The sequence below is a fragment of the Cyprinodon tularosa genome, unplaced genomic scaffold, assembly GCF_016077235.1.
Source record: "Cyprinodon tularosa strain WSP-4 unplaced genomic scaffold, ASM1607723v1 ctg683, whole genome shotgun sequence".
NCBI lineage: Eukaryota > Metazoa > Chordata > Actinopteri > Cyprinodontiformes > Cyprinodontidae > Cyprinodon > Cyprinodon tularosa.
In genome coordinates, this window is record NW_024039433.1 from 87,759 (window position 1) to 105,176 (window position 17,418).

Below are 17,418 nucleotides of genomic sequence, written 5' to 3' on the forward strand. Positions count from 1 at the left end.
TGCTCAGACAACATGTAAATTCAAACGGACGAACAGTTCCAACGATTTGGAATAGGGGTCGTTTGGCTTTTTTTGTCGTTAGCCTGCAATGCCTCATACCTGTCTATGTCTCTGAGAGGGAGTCTATAAAGGGAATTGTTGGTCTGGCTGAATAGGTAGAGTCTTCTGTTCCCCTGTAAAGGGGTTGGGGTTACAATGGAAAGGGATTAACTCAATTGCTGCATAGTAGGATTTGAAAGCTGAAATCTTGAGTCCACAGCTTCTATTTAAGGTTGGTTTTCCTTCTTAACGTCTGTTTCAATTTGCATGTTGTCTAAGCAAAAACAAGGCTTTCTTGGGATACTGTATAAAGCAATTCAACGCTATTTCTGAAAAAGTATCCTGGATGGGAAGCGAAATGTCTTCAAACTTGGAAAAGAAGTCCAGTGGTTTGTTTTTCAGCTGTTTTGGAATGACTATGACCTTGATGACTAGGAATCTTCACCAGAACATTTCCATTAAGAAGCAACTCAATGTTCACGCACATTTTCACAGATTTAAACTATCAAGTATTTTTACTATCACATAGCTTATTTTGCAAAAGCTAGTTGACCCCAGTCTGGTGGCAGAACACTGAGAAATCAGGCTCACCTGGTCCAGTGGCCGAGCATGCTGCTGGAAGAGAGAGCAGTGAATGCTGAATTCCCCTCAGACACAGCAGCATCAGCTGCAAGGTCAGTGCTTTGCAGAAGTAGTCCTACCCTTAAACCTTCTCACATTTTCCATCACATTACATCCACAAAGCAGTAGATATTAAAACTCTTATACATCTTGGGTTACATCTGTAAACTAAAGGAGTCACAGCTGTGAAGTGGAAGCTTTTTTGAACCAACAGCAGAAAATGTAGCCACAGTTCACTGAAACATTGATAAGCTGAGTGAAACTAGACAAGCCATTCTCGCACATGAATATAGTGATCTAATTGGGGGGGGGGTTCCAACATGGCCCCCTAGGGTGCCTTTGATTGATGTTGGATGGGTAGAAATCATCCTGTGGATGAGCTGGTCTACCAGAGCAGTCAAACTCACCTGGAGCTCAACCTGGACATAAGACTGTGGTTAACACCCCCCAAAAGTCTGTCCCCCACCCTCCACAATACAGCACAGGGTTGACTGAGGATGGTGGACCAGTTGGTGAGGAAGGAGAAGCCACACTTCCTGCAGTAACTCAGGAAATGGCCCCTTCCACAACAGCTGCTGCAGGCCGGTTTCCCTTCTACCATAATCAGGCTGTTTTTTTTTTTTTTTTGCTTGTGTGGTTTTACTCATCCATACTACAACAATACTCATACTACAACAACCAGAGGTATGTCTGCAGGATCATCAGGGCTGACGAGGTCTGATCCAAAACGTACCTTGTCTTGCTCAGCCTGCAGTAATCTGGCCTGGCTATGTTCACTGGAGGACTTGAGGGTGTCGTTCCTCTGTTCCAGCATCTGGTGACTCTGCTCCATGTATCTGGCAAATAAAAAAAACAGGCTCCAAATTTTATTGATCAAAGACTAAACGACAAATCTTCACTTTAAATTCTCACACCAAGAGGATTACTCTCTATAGTTAAGTTTTTTAGTTTAAATCACAACGACTCAACAATATTTATATTTTTCCATTGCTTTGACTTCCTGAATCTCCTAACACTTAGAAGCAGCAGCATAGTGCATCAAACAGTCACAGGTGTGACACCATCTCCCTCGCTGCTTCATGTTTATACAAGGAGACTTTATTGGTTCATTACCAAGGTAATCAAAGTCCAGTTTTTGAGCTCAGATCCAAGTCTTACTGTGTGAAAGAAGATATGAACATCAAACTTTTCTTTTCATTCATTATTTACTACTCCTCTTTTAGAGGTTTCTGGCTGGGCTTTTAATATAATCACCAACAGTGTGTTTTCTAAGAATTTCCATGTGAGATTATCTGTGAAGAGCCTTTAGGAAATAATGGTGATGGGTTAATGATGTTTCAGGAAGTGTTTGGAGACATTTGCAAACTGTAGTTATACTGTGTCGCTGAATACTGACATCTACTGGACACTAAAAGTCATTACAGGCAGCCTCTTTGACCGGCTAAACTGACTGATTTCCTGACCTGTCATATAATTTAAGCCATTGTTTGCTATAATGTATTATTTCATATGCATCATTAATATTGAAATGTTTAATATTTTTAGATGCAATCCACAAATGTAAACATGCAATGGGAAAGTTTCATCAAACATCTGAATAAGGAATATGGACTAGGATTTAGTTTATTTAAATAATAACTACAGTATCAACATCAAGTCAATTTGAAATCTATTTGAACTCTGATAAGTTGAGTGAAAACCGAGATGATCAGGATGACGCAAAAAGAAAATTAAAACAAATATGATATCAAAATGTTCCCACCCATTCCAAACCTCTTTTGCCTTGAGGCTGTCCCATATTTTTTTATTAATTTCATGATAAATAGCAAAAGATCTGACATTTTTTTGACAGATATGTTGCATTGAGATATCCGCTTGTAAACACAGTTTAGTGCATCAATCTGTTGGAAACAGCTCCTGTGTCGGTCATGTGACTTTCCTGAAACACGCATCGACGCAGGGTTTTGCTGTTAGAGCTTGCGACATAAGCCGGCGCATTAGTGTTGCTGGACCCATCACTAGTAAATAGTCATTTTTGCAGAAACCGAACCCCGAGACCATTTTACTCTCTGTGACTCACTTCTGGTTTTGGTTGATTAGGTCCCCAATCTTACGGTTCTGCTCCTCTATACGAGAGCTCTTTTCAAACAATTCCTTTTTCAAAGCTTCATTTTCCTAAAAAAAAAAACAAAAAAAAAACAGGAAGAATATCAGCAATCAGGACAAGGTACTAAAAAAGAAAAGGTCCAAACCCCTCCACTCCCTGCATACCTGAACAATTCGGTTAATGTTGTGCACAATCATAGAAGTTTCCATCGTCATTCCAGAAACACCAGAAGAATGAGTTCCTTGTCTTTCAAGATCACTAATCTGTTAGAGAAAAAAAGTTAAGAGTTAAATTTGAATTTCAAAACATTATAGTCAAACTGCATATTCTTGTTTCAATAGGTATGTTATATTTACTTTGGTGGCTAGTTGATCCACCTTATCAGCCACTTTTCCCATGGCTAACCGGATCTCTGTGTTGTGCTGCCGAGCCTCTGTCATCAAGAAGGAGGTCAAATCCCCAGAACCTGAAAATCAAACCAGTCATCTCAACGTGTATTTAAAGTTTACTGTTTATTTTTATCAGTTAAACTACTGCAATCTCCTTTGCCTTCATGTTAAACTATTCTCCAGCTTCAGACCTTTAGGTATAAACATGTTGTACCAGGCTAAAAATGATACAGGTACACTGTCTGTTGACTAACTTAACACTGGGCAGACTGGTGAGAAGAATAGCTTGAACAGAGCTGGAGTCAATTATAATTCTGGCAGACAGAAAGGATCATTAACATTTAACTGTCATAGGCCATCTCCCAAAGCAAGACGATTTCGCAAAAATCGAAGGGCCCTGTCACACCTTGCCAGTTTAGACAGCGTATTCCCGACGTTCAAGAATCTCCTCGAATGCTGGCATACGCTGAACTTTCTATGCATTTTTTCAATTGTGGGCGTAAACATAGCGTATCCATAACGAGTCCAGAACTTGCGTCCAACAGTGCAACTTAAGCATTAAACACAAGGCAGTGTAATGCAGCGCATTACATCAGTTAAAGCTGCTCCCCTCAGGTGCCCGGTCTGCATAAAAACATGTCTTTGATTGCTGTTTTAACCTGAAAGCTGTTTAACTCCTGCCCAAAAAAAGAATAAATAAAAAGAAAGAAATGAGGTTTGCAGTTGCCGCAGATTCAGCGTCATGTCTGCAAAGAAGTTTGTTGTCCGTGGCCGTAGGGGTGAACGCAGGGAGGATCCATCACACTCATCTTCTTGCTCACACTATGATGGGGATGCAGTCTGAAGGAGAACTGACAGTTTCCTCCTCTGAACCCCCTTGCAAACCAAAACCCTGTCAATACCCCATTAAACGCTATAACTTAGCAACACATTCAGGGGTCATCTAGAACATGTCAAATACCTCAATATACGTTGGAGATGGGTTCTTGATAAGTAGAGCATAAGTTATGCACAAGTTACTCATAGGTTTTGGACTTGTGATTAACTTAAGGTATGTCAACGATCAGATAATGTACCTGTAACTTATGCCCGACGTATGGCATATGCTGGCACACGTTGGGAGATTTTGAGCAAACTCAAAATTTCTCAACGTGTGCTAGTGTTTTTCAGCGTGCTCATAACTTAAAACGTATCCATACCTTACCCAACGTAGCCAGATCATTCGTACGTCAGGCATACGCTGGTCTAAATCGTCATGGTGTGACAGGGGCTTTAGATTAGATATTTAACTTTTCTAATCAATACTTTGATCGCAAATTATTCTTTGACTTTTATTTTTAAATGAACCACAAGTATGTTGATGTTTTTTAGTACTTCTATGATTGAAAATTGCATTTAGTTAAAATTGTGATTTAATTGTAAAAGCGATTCATTATCCTGCCCTAATTTCCACCATCTTCTGCTTACAGCCCTTAGCAGGCAGAAAAGCCCTTTTATTAGAAGAACTATCCAGATCTATCTAGATCTCATCTTTGTAACAGGATACCCTGAAAACAATGAACGGCATATTCATTTCTCCATCTAAACAAGGCAAACTTCCTTACCTACATATGGGACGGCCTGAGGAGGGTAAACCTGGCCAACGGCCTGCATCTGAGACGGCGCTGTAGAGGTCTGTGTGTAGGAGGGTTTAAAAAAAAACAAAACATAAATCAATTAGGGGAAATGACCTGCTTCCAATATTTTTTGATAAATGTTAACAAGCATCACCTGAAAAGCATGGCTGCCTCCTTGAAGACCAGAATAAGGGCCGACAGAGGGAATGACAGGAAGTAAGGCAGATGACGGAGCAGTGTGAGGATGAGGATGGACTGCAGTGGAAAGATTAATGTTAAACAGAGGATTCTGATTGGAAATTCTGCAGAGGAGTTCGGACATCGGGATGGATCAGCTCACCCATTGTGGAAGCAGGAGTTGGAGCTGTGATCGGCAGTGAAGATGGAGCTGCAGTGTAACCCTTCACTCTGTTGATGCCGGTGTCCTGGAAATGAGGACAAGGAAGATAAAGCTAAAACACCACATGTTTCAAAACAGTTATCATATATTTCGTGAAATGATTTCAGCCCAAGGAAATTTTACCTTATGATGGTTTCACAGATACACTTGGAAAAATTGATTTTGCTAAATTAATTTTCTGGACACAGAAGCTTTCTACATGTGCCCCAATAGCAAATGAAATGGTGGCTGAGTAAGAATAATGGTGAAACCGTTAACTCGTTAAATATTTTTACTGACAAACATTCTTTGCTCAATCTTTTTCAGATCAAAGTGTAATAATGAACGATACTCATCCTACAGGATGATACAGGGAGATCATAGCTTTATGTGCTTTCAGTGCGAGTGGGGGAACAGAAGTGTGTGAGATTATGCAATATGGCCAAAATAAAATGAAAACTGTTGTCCATGTGTTCTGTGATATCTGGATCACCGTTTTTATAATCAATTCGGTTTCCAAATCAGAATCTAGAAGTTTATAAGTAGTCACAGGACAGCAATACACTTTCGTTACATCAATGAAATAATTTCTGACTTTTTCCTGCTTTTTCCTGTATCTTGAATATTTAGCTTCCTCCAGCAGATTTCAATCAGGACTCTGGCTGGTCAGCTACTTCCAATCAACAAGGACATTGTGGTAGCAAAAAAAAAAAAAATTATTTAAGCTTAAATATGCCATGGGGTATGATCAGTTCGGGACTTGGCTTCCTGTGTACTGATTTGTCAATCAGCTGACCAATCGGTAATCGTGGTTTGTGCCAAAGGCTGCATCTCTCTCCTTCAACTTCACAAGGATTTTGCATTAGGAAGGGCAGGGATTACCTGAACTATTTAGGGGCTGGATCAGTTAATTAAATTCCCAAAACTGAAAAAGGAGTCTTAAAAATTTTTTTTTAGGCATTTTGTTGCCGGCTACACACAACAGTGATTAAACTGGATCAACCAGTTGTTCATTTTTATAAAAGGCAACAAATCTTTCTTTTTGCTTGCTTGTGCTTAGTTTGGAAAAAACTTACCGTAATTAATTACATTACTTACTGATATTATTTGTGGCAATGTACTGGCATAGGCTACAAATTATAACCAGCCTGATCATACAGCAAATAAAAAAATGCTTCAAGTTTTTTTACCCTCCCATTTATGTCCCAATTCTCTCTTCCACCTTTTTTTCCTTTATGTAGAAATAAAATGCTGAAAGTTGTCTTTGCCTTAAAGATAAATGAGAAAATGCCTCATTTAATGCCTCCGGTAACACTGGACTTCACTAAGCTTTGCTTACACCAACTTGCATTTCCAAGTAGGCAGACTGATCTTGCAGTTGGGATCACTTTAGTTGTGTCTTATCAGATTTATGTCTGCCCAAATTATTAACATATATTCCAAACTTTACATTTTATGATCATAAAACCTATTTGGTACCCATGTACCATTAGGATACAGTTCAGCAATTTAAGAAAGAGAAATAACCTAAAATCATTTAAATCTCATCATTCAGAGGCTTTTGTGTAAAATACAGATAGTGAGACCTGATCGAACCCAGGCTAGCACCTACCCACACATTACTGCCTGTTCTGACACACATGCTGGCTTTGTTAGCCATTTTATCTGACCATATCAAATAGACCTTTCAAGGTGCTAAATGATCATTTCTTCCAGTGAGTGTAAACCAGTTCAATTTCTGATGTAACCGACCTCTAGTTCCGAGTCGCTAGATTCAGGTTGGCTGGCGGCTCCGGTCAGAAAGGGCATGGGCTGCCCCATCTTTGCCATGCGAGAAATCAGCTTTGCTTTTGTGGCATCTGGATTCTGCTGCTAAAAAAAAGATTCATTTTTATCAAAAATAGTTCCAAAGAAAAATAAGGTTGCTAATCTGAATGAGTTTTTACCCCCAGCTGTTCACCCAAAGAGTTTGATTTGGCTCGGAGTGGTGGCTCCCTTGGAAGAAAGAACTCAAATAAAAAACTGGTTCAACCAAACTGATGTAAAACTTGATGGATCTTAAATATCTCTGGTTAAACCTCACCCTGGTTTGCCTGATGCTGACGAAGGCTCTGAGGACAGACTTTCTACACTGGGGGCTGGAGATGGTACTGGGGAGGGAGCAGCAGACTCTCTGGAGCTGGCGCTTGTTTGATCCGATCCACTTTCTTTGGAAAACTTTACCTAGAGGACAAGCTGGGTAAGATTAGACAGTTTAAAAGCAACAGGAAAAAATAGGCAGCAGAGCTACCAAATCAATCACTAAAAGAAAATAATCCAGTATAGAATCAGTGCTGGTACAGAGCGATGTAGGGAATAATACCCGTCGCAGCTCCACTTCAAAGATCAGGGTGCTGTTAGGTGGGACTCGATTCGGAAATCCCTTGGATCCATAAGCTAGACTGGGTGGGATGATAACGAGACGGCGGCCAACTTTCTTCATCCCCAGCATACCTTCTTCCCATCCCTGTACACACAGGTTTAAAAACATGACCAACACCAGTTTAGGTTCATTTCTCTACATTGCAACCGGCAGGTCAGGCTTTTTTTTTCCTGAGTGAGGAAGATTTAATGTTAGAATTTTTTTAAATTTCTTAAACGATACAGATGGAGAAAAGGTTCTATATGAGACTTGTATTCAAGTCATTCAATGGTGCTTAATTAGGAACTAAGGTCCTCCAAAATAAAATGGATTAAAATGTTTCAGATCATTTGACAAGCAAATTTCCAGGGTTCAGTTTCTTCTGGAACAAAACTGTTTCTACTGGACAGGAAACTGGAAGAAAGGGTTTTTTTTTTTTCCATTTCCATTTAAATAATGGAGAAAATAAATAATAAAATTGGTAATAGATCATATTTTAGAGAACTGGGATAGTTCTATTGAAAAGTCAACTCACTTTATCCACCAGGGAAAACCTATTGGGGAATTTCAGATTTAATACAGAAGTGATAACATACTAATGGCGTTTAAATAGTGTAAAAACACTTTCTGTTATATTCAGATTCCACCAGCTGGCTTTCTTTTTCTTCAATTTCTTCTGTTATTCATGCCCCCAAACCACCCTGGTTTATAGATACTGAACCCCACCTTAAGGTTATTACTGGATTTGGGCCTGCTTAAAGCTAAATATTTAACAGAGGAAACAAAACTTTCCAGTAAATTCGACCTTCCAGATTCTTTCGGCTGGAAAAGAACATGGAAAAGTACTGGGGAAAATAAAACGCTTTCCGAAAGAAACTTCCAAACCTGCTAAATTAATTTCTGTTAAAGGAGCATTGTGAAATTTCAGAGCTTTAACAGACTTTGCCCCCCTGTGGTGATAAGTTGTAATGACACCATTGGAAAGCTGTCTCTGCGACTGCATGGGTCATTTGTTTCAAGGTATAAACAAGCATCAACTTTTTTTTGCAAAAGAGGGTCAACTGAGGTTCCATTTTTATTCTTAGAGCAGATCTGATCTGCTTTTATTATTTGGGCGCCCCCCAGTGTTTAATTTTATTCAATTCCATAACTGATCAGGCTCTTATTTGGCTTTTTTCATCATACTACACTAGATTTATTCTCTTACTCTTGAGTGCATTCCTGTGATTGAGCTTGAGGTTCACCAGCTGGTGATCTTTTGTAATCTATCATAATAAACAGTCAGCCATGTTCTCCTCCTAACGCGTCAATGGCAGTGGAGACTCAAAGTAATGGGGTGAATGGGAGTGAACAGTGCCTCAGACCCATGAGCACAACCAGAGAATTGGACCCGAACAGCTTTCTCATTAACTGGCCGATTGCTCCTATATAGGAAACTGTGGGAAATAGAGGAAATTTACATCTTAGGAAATTAATGATTGATTGACTTTACTGATCTCACAGTGGAGAATTTTATTCTTTGCATCAGCTCAAATAGTCAAAGAAGAAGAATATACCAAAGGAAGAAAAAGGTGCATGATATATACCGTATTTTCACGACTATAAGGCGCACTTAAACGTCTTTTTTTTCCCTCAAAATGTGCGGTGCGCCCTTTGGTGCGGTGCGCCTTATGTGTGTTCCAACTGCGACTTTTGAGACCACCTCATTGAGGAGATTATGAAAGAGTGGCTGAATGGAAGGAGACCAGGTGTTTTTTTTCCACTCATCACCATCGCTGTTAATATGTGACTCCATGCGTGCCCATCTCACAGCTGATGTGAAAAACATGGGGAAACAAATTAACGCTGTGCTCGCTGTTCAACCGCTCGACATCGGTGTGAACCGGACCCAGCAGGTGCAGCAGAAGCAGGGAGTTTACATGCAAAGTCAATGGTTGACGCGCGTATAGGTGCAGCAAAAGTCCTGCAGCGCGTTTTGAGCTGCAGCCGCAGCGCCTCGGGAGCGTTTAAGTATCTGACGCACCGCCAACGCGCTGCTGCTGCTCGAGATGGAAAAATTGAAGTTTTGCTGCTGGACGCGCCGCATCAACCAATCAGAGAAGCTGATCTGGGAGCTGACAGCGAGACAGACACAGCGCTCTGATGACATGATATTAACGCCAATGAAAAAGGCTGGATGAATGAGGAGATGATGAAAGGCAGGTGTATGTGAGGAGACCAGGTGCTTTTTTCCACGCATCACCATCGCTGCGTGCCCATCTCACAGCTGATGTGAAAAAAAAGGTGAATCAATGAACGCTGTGCTCGCCGTTATCCCGGGGGTCTGACAAAGGAACTTCAACCGCTCGACATCGGTGTGAAGCGGCCATTCACAGTAAGGCTGCGAGCGGCGTGGGAGCGATGGATGACAGACTGAGACCACAGTTTCAGGATAAGTGGAAGGCAGCGCCGGGCAAGTTACGCCACCGTTTGAGGATGGATTGTAGATGCTTGGACTAACGTGTCTGCTGGCTCTGTTGTTCAAGCTTTCGCAAAAGCCGGCATTATTTCTGAGGAGCCGCGCTGCACGGAAAGTGACTTTGACAGCGAAGAAGAAGGGGAAACTGGCATGTCTGATTTAGTGCAGCTGTTTTATTCAGAAACAGAGGATGATGACTTTGATGGGTTTGATTAATACTTTGTAATAAATACATTAATAAAGCACAATCATACTCAGTTTTGCTCCCGCTCTATTTTTCTACCTGAAAGCTTAATTCAACAGCAGCCTCTGGGCGGGTCTCCTCCTCTTCTTCAGCGCGGTGGCTGGCAGGTGTTTTTCATCTAAATAATCTAAATCTTGCAGCTATATTTGCTGTGATCAGTGGGAATAAAGTAGTTTTAATATGTTTTTAAGTGAGAAAGTCCACCTGAAAACTTAATAATTGCAGTCAGTTCATCCAGATTATCTATTTCTGTCGGAGGCGCTCAGACCCCCACACACAAGCGGTGCACCGACAGGAGAAATCCATTCAACAGCAGCCTCACCGCGGCGGCTGGCAGGTGTTTTTCATCTAAATAATTTAAACTGCAGGCACCAGGATACCGGCAATAAAAGCGAACATATTCCGTCGGCAGGTTTTAGGATTTTAAGTTAATTTAGGAGTAATCACAGCGCACTGTCATCTGCGATGTGTCTGTCTCATGGCCAGCTCGCAGGTTTGATTAATACTTTGTAATAAATACATGAATAAAGCACAGTCATACTCAGTTTTGCCCCCGCTGTATTTTTAAATACGCAGTAGAGGTATTTAAAGGTAGTAGAGGACATGTACCTGTATATAAAAAACGCGCCCTATAGTCCGGTGCGCCTTATGTGTGTGTTAAATACAGAAATGGGACACATAACTGAGACTGCGCCTTTTAGTCCGGTGCGCCTTATGGTCGTGAAAATACGGTACAGTATAAACAGTGCGTCCACCTATGACAGCTTTTTCTTTTATAGTAGGATCATTAAACTGGGTTATTGCAAAGGGTGTTTATGCTGGTATTTATATGGATGAATATTTGCATTTATTTATATAGTTATTGCACTTGGGTATCAAACGGTAAATTGCACATTATACATTGCACAAGTTATTGCCATTGTAGTGTCGCATTATAGAGCCTGGTTGCAGCATCTCATCTATGGTAGCTCTCCTTTTTACAAACAGGGTGTAGAATTCTTTAACTTAAAGAGCTGCTCCTCTACTTGGATCCCAGTGGTTCAAGTTCAAGCCCCTTTCCCACACACTACCACTCTGGTTCTCTTAGAAAGACCCTTAACCTCCACACTGCTCCCCGGGCACCACACAATAGCAGCCCACTGCTCCCCAAGGGGATGGGTTGAATGCAGAGAGTGAATTTATTTGCTCTGTACTTGCAATGACAATGAAATGACAATAAAGTAATTCTATTCAATCAAGACATATATGGCAAAGAAAGCAAATAACTGGGATCCTGAGGTTCTGAGTTCATGCCCCACTCCCACAGACTGCCACTCAGCTTCTATGAGAAAGACCATTAACCTCACACTGCTCCCACAGTGGCAGCCCACTGCTCCCCAAGGGGATGGGATAAATACAGAGGTAAATTTCTCCAATGTGAGATCAATAAAGTTAAATTTATTAATTAATATTTAACTTTTAAATTTGCTCAAGGCATCATTATGTTTTACTTTATTTAAACAATTACTGTGTTCATTAAACTTTAAGAAAAACAGAAAGAAAAGACAAAGAAAAAAAAGGGGGAAAGAAAAAACAATAGCACTGATCTTAATGCCACTAACAGGTACCCGTTGACAGGCTGCAGCCAGGTCCCGAATTCCTCGTTTTCAAACCACTTTTGTTGAAATTTGCTTTTTTTCCCCCCATTCTCTAGCTTTTTCTCCGAAGAAGTTCCACGCAAATATATCGTGATATAATATGTCTGACAAAATTATTTTTATAAACAATTTTTTATTAAAGCATTTTAAATGCCACAATAAATACATTTAATGAATTTTAATGCCAATTAAGGCCTTAATTTAAACAATAATTTAATGGCTTTTAATGATTTTTAATGACCCGCTGAAACCCTGTAAAAAGATTTTGTATTACATGTTTATAACTATTAACTACTTTTATTCTACTTCAGTTTCATTTGACTCACCTTGATTACTTTCCCTGCTCCGATTTTAAGTCGTAGAAGCTTGTCTTTGTTGATGTTGGAATCAAACATCTGAAAAAAATAAAAATAAATGGTATTTAGCTGTGCTTTAAAGTCAAAACAATCAGGCCAACTGAGGAGGTTTAAACGAAGGTGTGACCTGTCCGATGGAGTGGTTCTGGAAGAGCCAGCCAGTGTATTCCACCTCTACAGAGTCTCCGTTCTCCACAGCTTGGCCCTCACCAAGACTCAGATCCTGAGTCACCACAGTTTCTAAAGAGGAGGAACAATTTGCCTTGGCCAAACACACCTATTAACCAGAAACAAACAGAAAAAACATTTTATAGAAAGATCTTAAAGAGTTATTTACAGAACCGTGGTATTTCACCCACAGTTCATGCTCCACAAAGTTCTGGAGCATGAACTGCGTTTTTACGGTCATGCCATAGGATCTCAGTAGAATTTAGATTTGGACTTTGACTAGACCACTTTAAAGTCTTCAGACATCAAGAGGTGGACATGCTGATGTGTTTTTGGCTATTTTGGCTTTGTCATCTATCCACAAAATATTTCCCTAAAAGTCTTGGGAACCATCAAAACTGAGATGAGCTTTAATGTTCCTTTTGCTCAGATGTGGTTTTCAGACTTGGAACACATGCAGCCATTTTTGCCCTGTCTCTTTCTAAAGGTGGAGGCATAAATACTGAAAATAAACACCCGAATGAAGACAATGTTCACTGCAAGCCTTAATGCTCAATTCAGATTTTTCTGAAAACTCAGATTGTTCTGCATGATTGTTTCACATTTCCAATTATTTGCAACTTGTAGGTGATTTCCAGAGTGAATGACTTTCATGCAACTTAAGTGTCTCATACGAGTAGTAAATGACTCAATGACGTTAAAAGTATCAAGCGTGCTGTGTGTTTATGAATGTAAATATAAAGATGGCGCTAGAGCTCATTATCTTTTCCATCCGGAGCCAGAACATCAACAAAGACGTTCAGACTGGATAAATGCGACCTGGCTGCTAAAAAACAGGTCGCATTTGAAAAGATCAGACGTGCATCAGATTTAGGACCATATAGGGTGCAGCAACTTTTCACATTCAGGGTGACCTATGAAAGTTGTAAGAGAACTGTAACGAAAAGTGCGACAGTGCTCATTTAACACATTTAACATGTTGTTTCATCGACAGAGACATCATCCTAGTGTGACCGTTGAGAGGAAGGGTCACACAAACCTAGTATAACGACGAGTCAGAAAGGGCAAAGGGCTCTTGCTGATTTTTGTCACAGCAGTTTAATTATTCCTCTACTGCATTACTTACCTCTTTGCAAAAATCAGATGCGTTTTTCTCAGATTCAAACATCAAGGACCAGTTCTGCCTCTGGTCATCATAAAAGGTGCAATATTTGTTCAGCTGTACCTGCAACACACACAAAAGAGCATTTGCACCAGATAGTTTTCTAAACATTATTTTACTGCAAATTCTTAGCTTGATTGTATTGCTTAGTTGTATGATACAGACCGTAAAAATAAAGCCCAAATGAATCCTGGCAGCAGTCACTGGTTTCTGTTGGCTCAAATACAGCAGAAGCTTGTACTACAGAAAAAAAAATTAAATACAATAGCCATTAAAACCAAAAGTCCAACCAATAATCTCACACAAGAAACCAAACTCAAGGCCTACCTCTCTTGTTGCATGGTTGCCCAGAATAGCAGCTCCCAGTTTTCCTTGCTTCACATATTGTCCATTAATGCTGCATGAGGCAGAAAAAGGGATCGGTAATAACGGAAAATAAATCATGAACCTGAAGATGGTTAAACTCACTATTTAAAGGCCTGAACTGCTGAGGCATGTAACACTGTAGGAGCTCCAGGCTGTTTCTGACTCTCTGGTGCTTTAAATATGAGAAGAACATCATCAGTGGAGCCTCCACATCACATCCAGTCATGTTGTTGGTCTTTTGATCTTACCGAGATTGGAGGCCTTCCTGGGCTGCTTGGGGGCTGTATATTGGAAGGACTCGTTTCCTTGACTGGTTTCCTGGTCCAGTCCAAAAAGGGAGGCCAACTTAGCTCTGTAGAAACATCCCATTGAAAAGCATCAATAAAAGTATATAGATAGTGTTCAATGTATTTAATGATCAATAAAGGAAAACCCAACATTTGAATTAAACAGTCAGTAAACTCATTATCTTCCAATTCTACCCATTTACATCCACCAATAAATTATCAAAAGGAAAAACAACGTCACTTTGGGCTATAGGAGCCTGAAGGAGCGGGTTGGTGAAAAAAATATCCATATTTTCCAAAAATCTTATCTTCATAAATGAAAAATGTCATTAATAAAATCAATTAGCCGATTCCAACCATAGTGGAAGCCGAGCTGGAATCATGGACCAAGGAGGAAAGAATAAAATCAGCAAATGTGTTAGATGCTCAGCAAAGAGCACTGAAAACCAACTGGAATTGAAAATAGAAACTCATCCTGCTTCATCAGATTGACTTCAGTCTTCAATTTTCCTTGCTGTAAACTGATGACTCGATCCAGACAAAAGACTCTTAAGGGAAGTCTAGTTGTTGGAGACCAGTTAGTGCATTTCATCAACAGCACTTGGCTTAGTCACCTCATTTTATTTGGCGTCACAGCATTTCAAATAAAAATTTATTTCTTCATGTTGAGTAGTTTGTGTTTGATAAATAGTGACATTCTGCTATCTATATTGCAATTTAGGAAACAATCTTAAACTTTGAAATGAAAGCAGAAGTACTTTACTTTACAATTTTTAACAGCAATCTTTAAAAATCTATTCATAGTGTTCCTTAAAATAATTTATAATTTATATAAATTTATTATTATTCCTCAGCTTTATAAACCAAATGTTTACTGCAGCTGCATTCAATCCCCTTCAAGTCGAGTCTTTACCACTCGACTTGAAGTTTTTCACTTAACAGTTTCACTGATTTAGTATTAAAAAAAACAATTTGCAGTTACTAAAACATTTAATCGCAAAAAAAAAAACAAGCATAAGCAAAGCCAAATTTCAGAGTTTCGAATTCGACAACCTCTAACAGTAACAACTGCCAACACGGTTTTGGTCACGGTTGATAAACCAGCCAATTTTGCCAGGCTCATACTGACCCCTGGAACTCCTTCCACTGGTAATCACTTGTGTCTCCCAGAACAGACATGTTGAATGTCCTGAGGGCCTCATCTCCAGTGATAAAGGCGATCTGGGATGAGGAGGGACAGCCCCTTTGCATGCGAGTCAGATTCCTTGTGCTGTTCTGTTCCAGCTCCTTGTTCCAGGGCAGACCGCCAAACTCTGTTCCCTCGTGGTGTCACACCAGAGTGGGAGATTCAACAACATCGCAGGAAAGGACAGAGGTACTGCAGCTGTAAAGCCGAGTCTAAGCTGAGCAGGCAGGGTATAGCTGGGGCTTTCAAGGGGACTCTAACAAGTCGCATGTGAGAGGAATTAGGTTGGGAAAAAATGGGTGGGGGAAACGACACTCCCCACTTTTAAGGCAGGACATCCATTGGTGGCCGTCATCCTGCTGAAAGCACAGGATACTTATATGTCTGAGATTTGTTAAAGCTGTAAATGATGCCTGAGAAGCCAGAATTCTTTATGGTGATTTAGCTTGTTTTATAACAAAAGGCTTGTTGTTGTTATTATGTGTGACCTGAGGCAGCCAGGAAGGCTGACAAGCCTCAGTCATGATCACTGCAGGGTGGATGAGGGCATGTGATCACACATCCATCAGGGATAATGCAAGAGTTTAACAACCACTTTAATAAAGGGCTATTTCACAGTTTATACACAACTTCAGATTACAATTCAGGTCGTCTGCAAAACCAGAAAAAGTTAGTGAACGAATGGATGTGATACCCTCACAGACCCACTGAGATTTTATTAAAAAGCAGAGTAAAAAAAGTAAATTTTAAGCCTTTTTTTTCTTCATATTTTGATGGGTTAAACTGGGTTGCATTTATTCTGCTTTCGCTTACTGTACGAAAAGACTTTTAGTAACACAAAAGCTTCAATAAATTTTAAAGCGACTTAAAAAAAATAATGAACTACCAACCACAAAACCACTGTATTAAACAAAAAGAAAAACAAGTTTAAAGCTTTATTCAACATCTCCACAAACTTAGATCGGGCTCATCCTTTAAAGCTGGAAACTTTCGTCTGTCTCTGGATGAAGCAACCAGAGTTAGAGGTTTTAAAGAAGGAAAGTAGTTTATGTTTAGAGGTTTTATAGAATATTACGCTGGATTTCAAACCCGTTAAGGAATTCCGGATAAAATAGGCTTTGTTCTCTAAAGGACAGCAGGTCACCAAGTGCTGCTAAGCTAGTTAACTAGCATGCTAATCAGCGTAGCTCGGTTAGCGAAACGAACTCACCCTCCTGTTGGGGACAGAAAGTCTCCGTCTTCATCTTCCCCGCCAAACATCTTTAAGCTTCAGCACTTCTCTTATCAAGTAAAACGAGCACAAAATAGCACTATATTAGCATGGCTGTTTGTCACTTCCTCTTCCTGTTTGGGATGAAATCAGCTGACTCCCCACCTGATCCTCCGGTGTAGGTACCAGATTGACTCGGGCTGCCAGATTGACTCGGGGGCCTGCGCCTTTTGAGATGCGTCAGAGCGTCCGCCATCTTAAATGTGGCAAATCTGCAGTTTCTCAGTCACTTAAACAGTATCAGAGGGACTTTAATCTCTGAATATACTTTGTATTCGTAGTATTTTTGGTTTTGTAATATTACAAGTTTATTTTTTGTATCCCTTTAGCTTCATTCTCCTGAATTTATTCTCGTTACAAATGCAGACCGCGGGCTCAATGTAGTTTGTTTGAGTGGCATTGCCATAATGTCACGTCATCGGGAGGCGCAAGGCCCATGGCGAATTCGGTGACGTCATCAGAAGGCGCAGGGACCATGGAGAATGTCTTCGTAAAATTGTCCGTTTACAAACAGCAATCCCGCTTTCGAATAAAACCTACACCCCGCTATAATTACTTTAGTAAGCTGTCCAGACCAATCAAAATGTTTTGCGCAATTGTGCAAACGTTAAAACAATTATGTATTGTGACGTCATCAAAAGGCGCAGGCCCCCGAGTCAATCTGGCAGCCCGAGTCAATCTGGTACCTACACCGTGACTGTTCCTATAACAAGTATGTCACAAGGAGGCGCT

General features: G+C 40.2%; 1 protein-coding gene across 8 annotated transcripts in view; it reads right to left on the bottom strand.

The window, feature by feature from the left end:
* The window catches only part of fkbp15b (FKBP prolyl isomerase family member 15b), a 29,275-nt gene extending 12,479 nt beyond the window's left edge, over positions 1–16,796 (bottom strand). The window contains exons 1-20 of one of the 8 annotated variants that reach the window (XM_038267748.1): positions 16,627–16,796; positions 14,192–14,295; positions 14,046–14,115; positions 13,905–13,974; positions 13,743–13,817; positions 13,542–13,640; positions 12,375–12,524; positions 12,218–12,286; positions 7,514–7,657; positions 7,235–7,374; positions 7,098–7,146; positions 6,904–7,020; positions 5,113–5,197; positions 4,927–5,027; positions 4,761–4,830; positions 3,124–3,233; positions 2,932–3,030; positions 2,741–2,835; positions 1,394–1,496; positions 631–654 (exon numbers count right to left, since the gene is read on the bottom strand). In XM_038267748.1, coding sequence (XP_038123676.1) covers positions 631–654; positions 1,394–1,496; positions 2,741–2,835; positions 2,932–3,030; positions 3,124–3,233; positions 4,761–4,830; positions 4,927–5,027; positions 5,113–5,197; positions 6,904–7,020; positions 7,098–7,146; positions 7,235–7,374; positions 7,514–7,657; positions 12,218–12,286; positions 12,375–12,524; positions 13,542–13,640; positions 13,743–13,817; positions 13,905–13,974; positions 14,046–14,115; positions 14,192–14,295; positions 16,627–16,676 — 1,824 coding nt within the window. In that variant the 5' untranslated portion in view covers positions 16,677–16,796. Of the gene's footprint in view, positions 1–630; positions 655–1,393; positions 1,497–2,740; positions 2,836–2,931; positions 3,031–3,123; positions 3,234–4,760; positions 4,831–4,926; positions 5,028–5,112; positions 5,198–6,903; positions 7,024–7,097; positions 7,147–7,234; positions 7,375–7,513; positions 7,658–12,217; positions 12,287–12,374; positions 12,525–13,541; positions 13,641–13,742; positions 13,818–13,904; positions 13,975–14,045; positions 14,116–14,191; positions 14,296–15,359; positions 15,615–16,626 lie in introns of those variants that run through there. The other 7 variants (XM_038267747.1, XM_038267745.1, XM_038267743.1 and 4 more) reach the window with 7 other exon arrangements.
* Between the last annotated feature and the right edge of the window lie 622 nt (positions 16,797–17,418).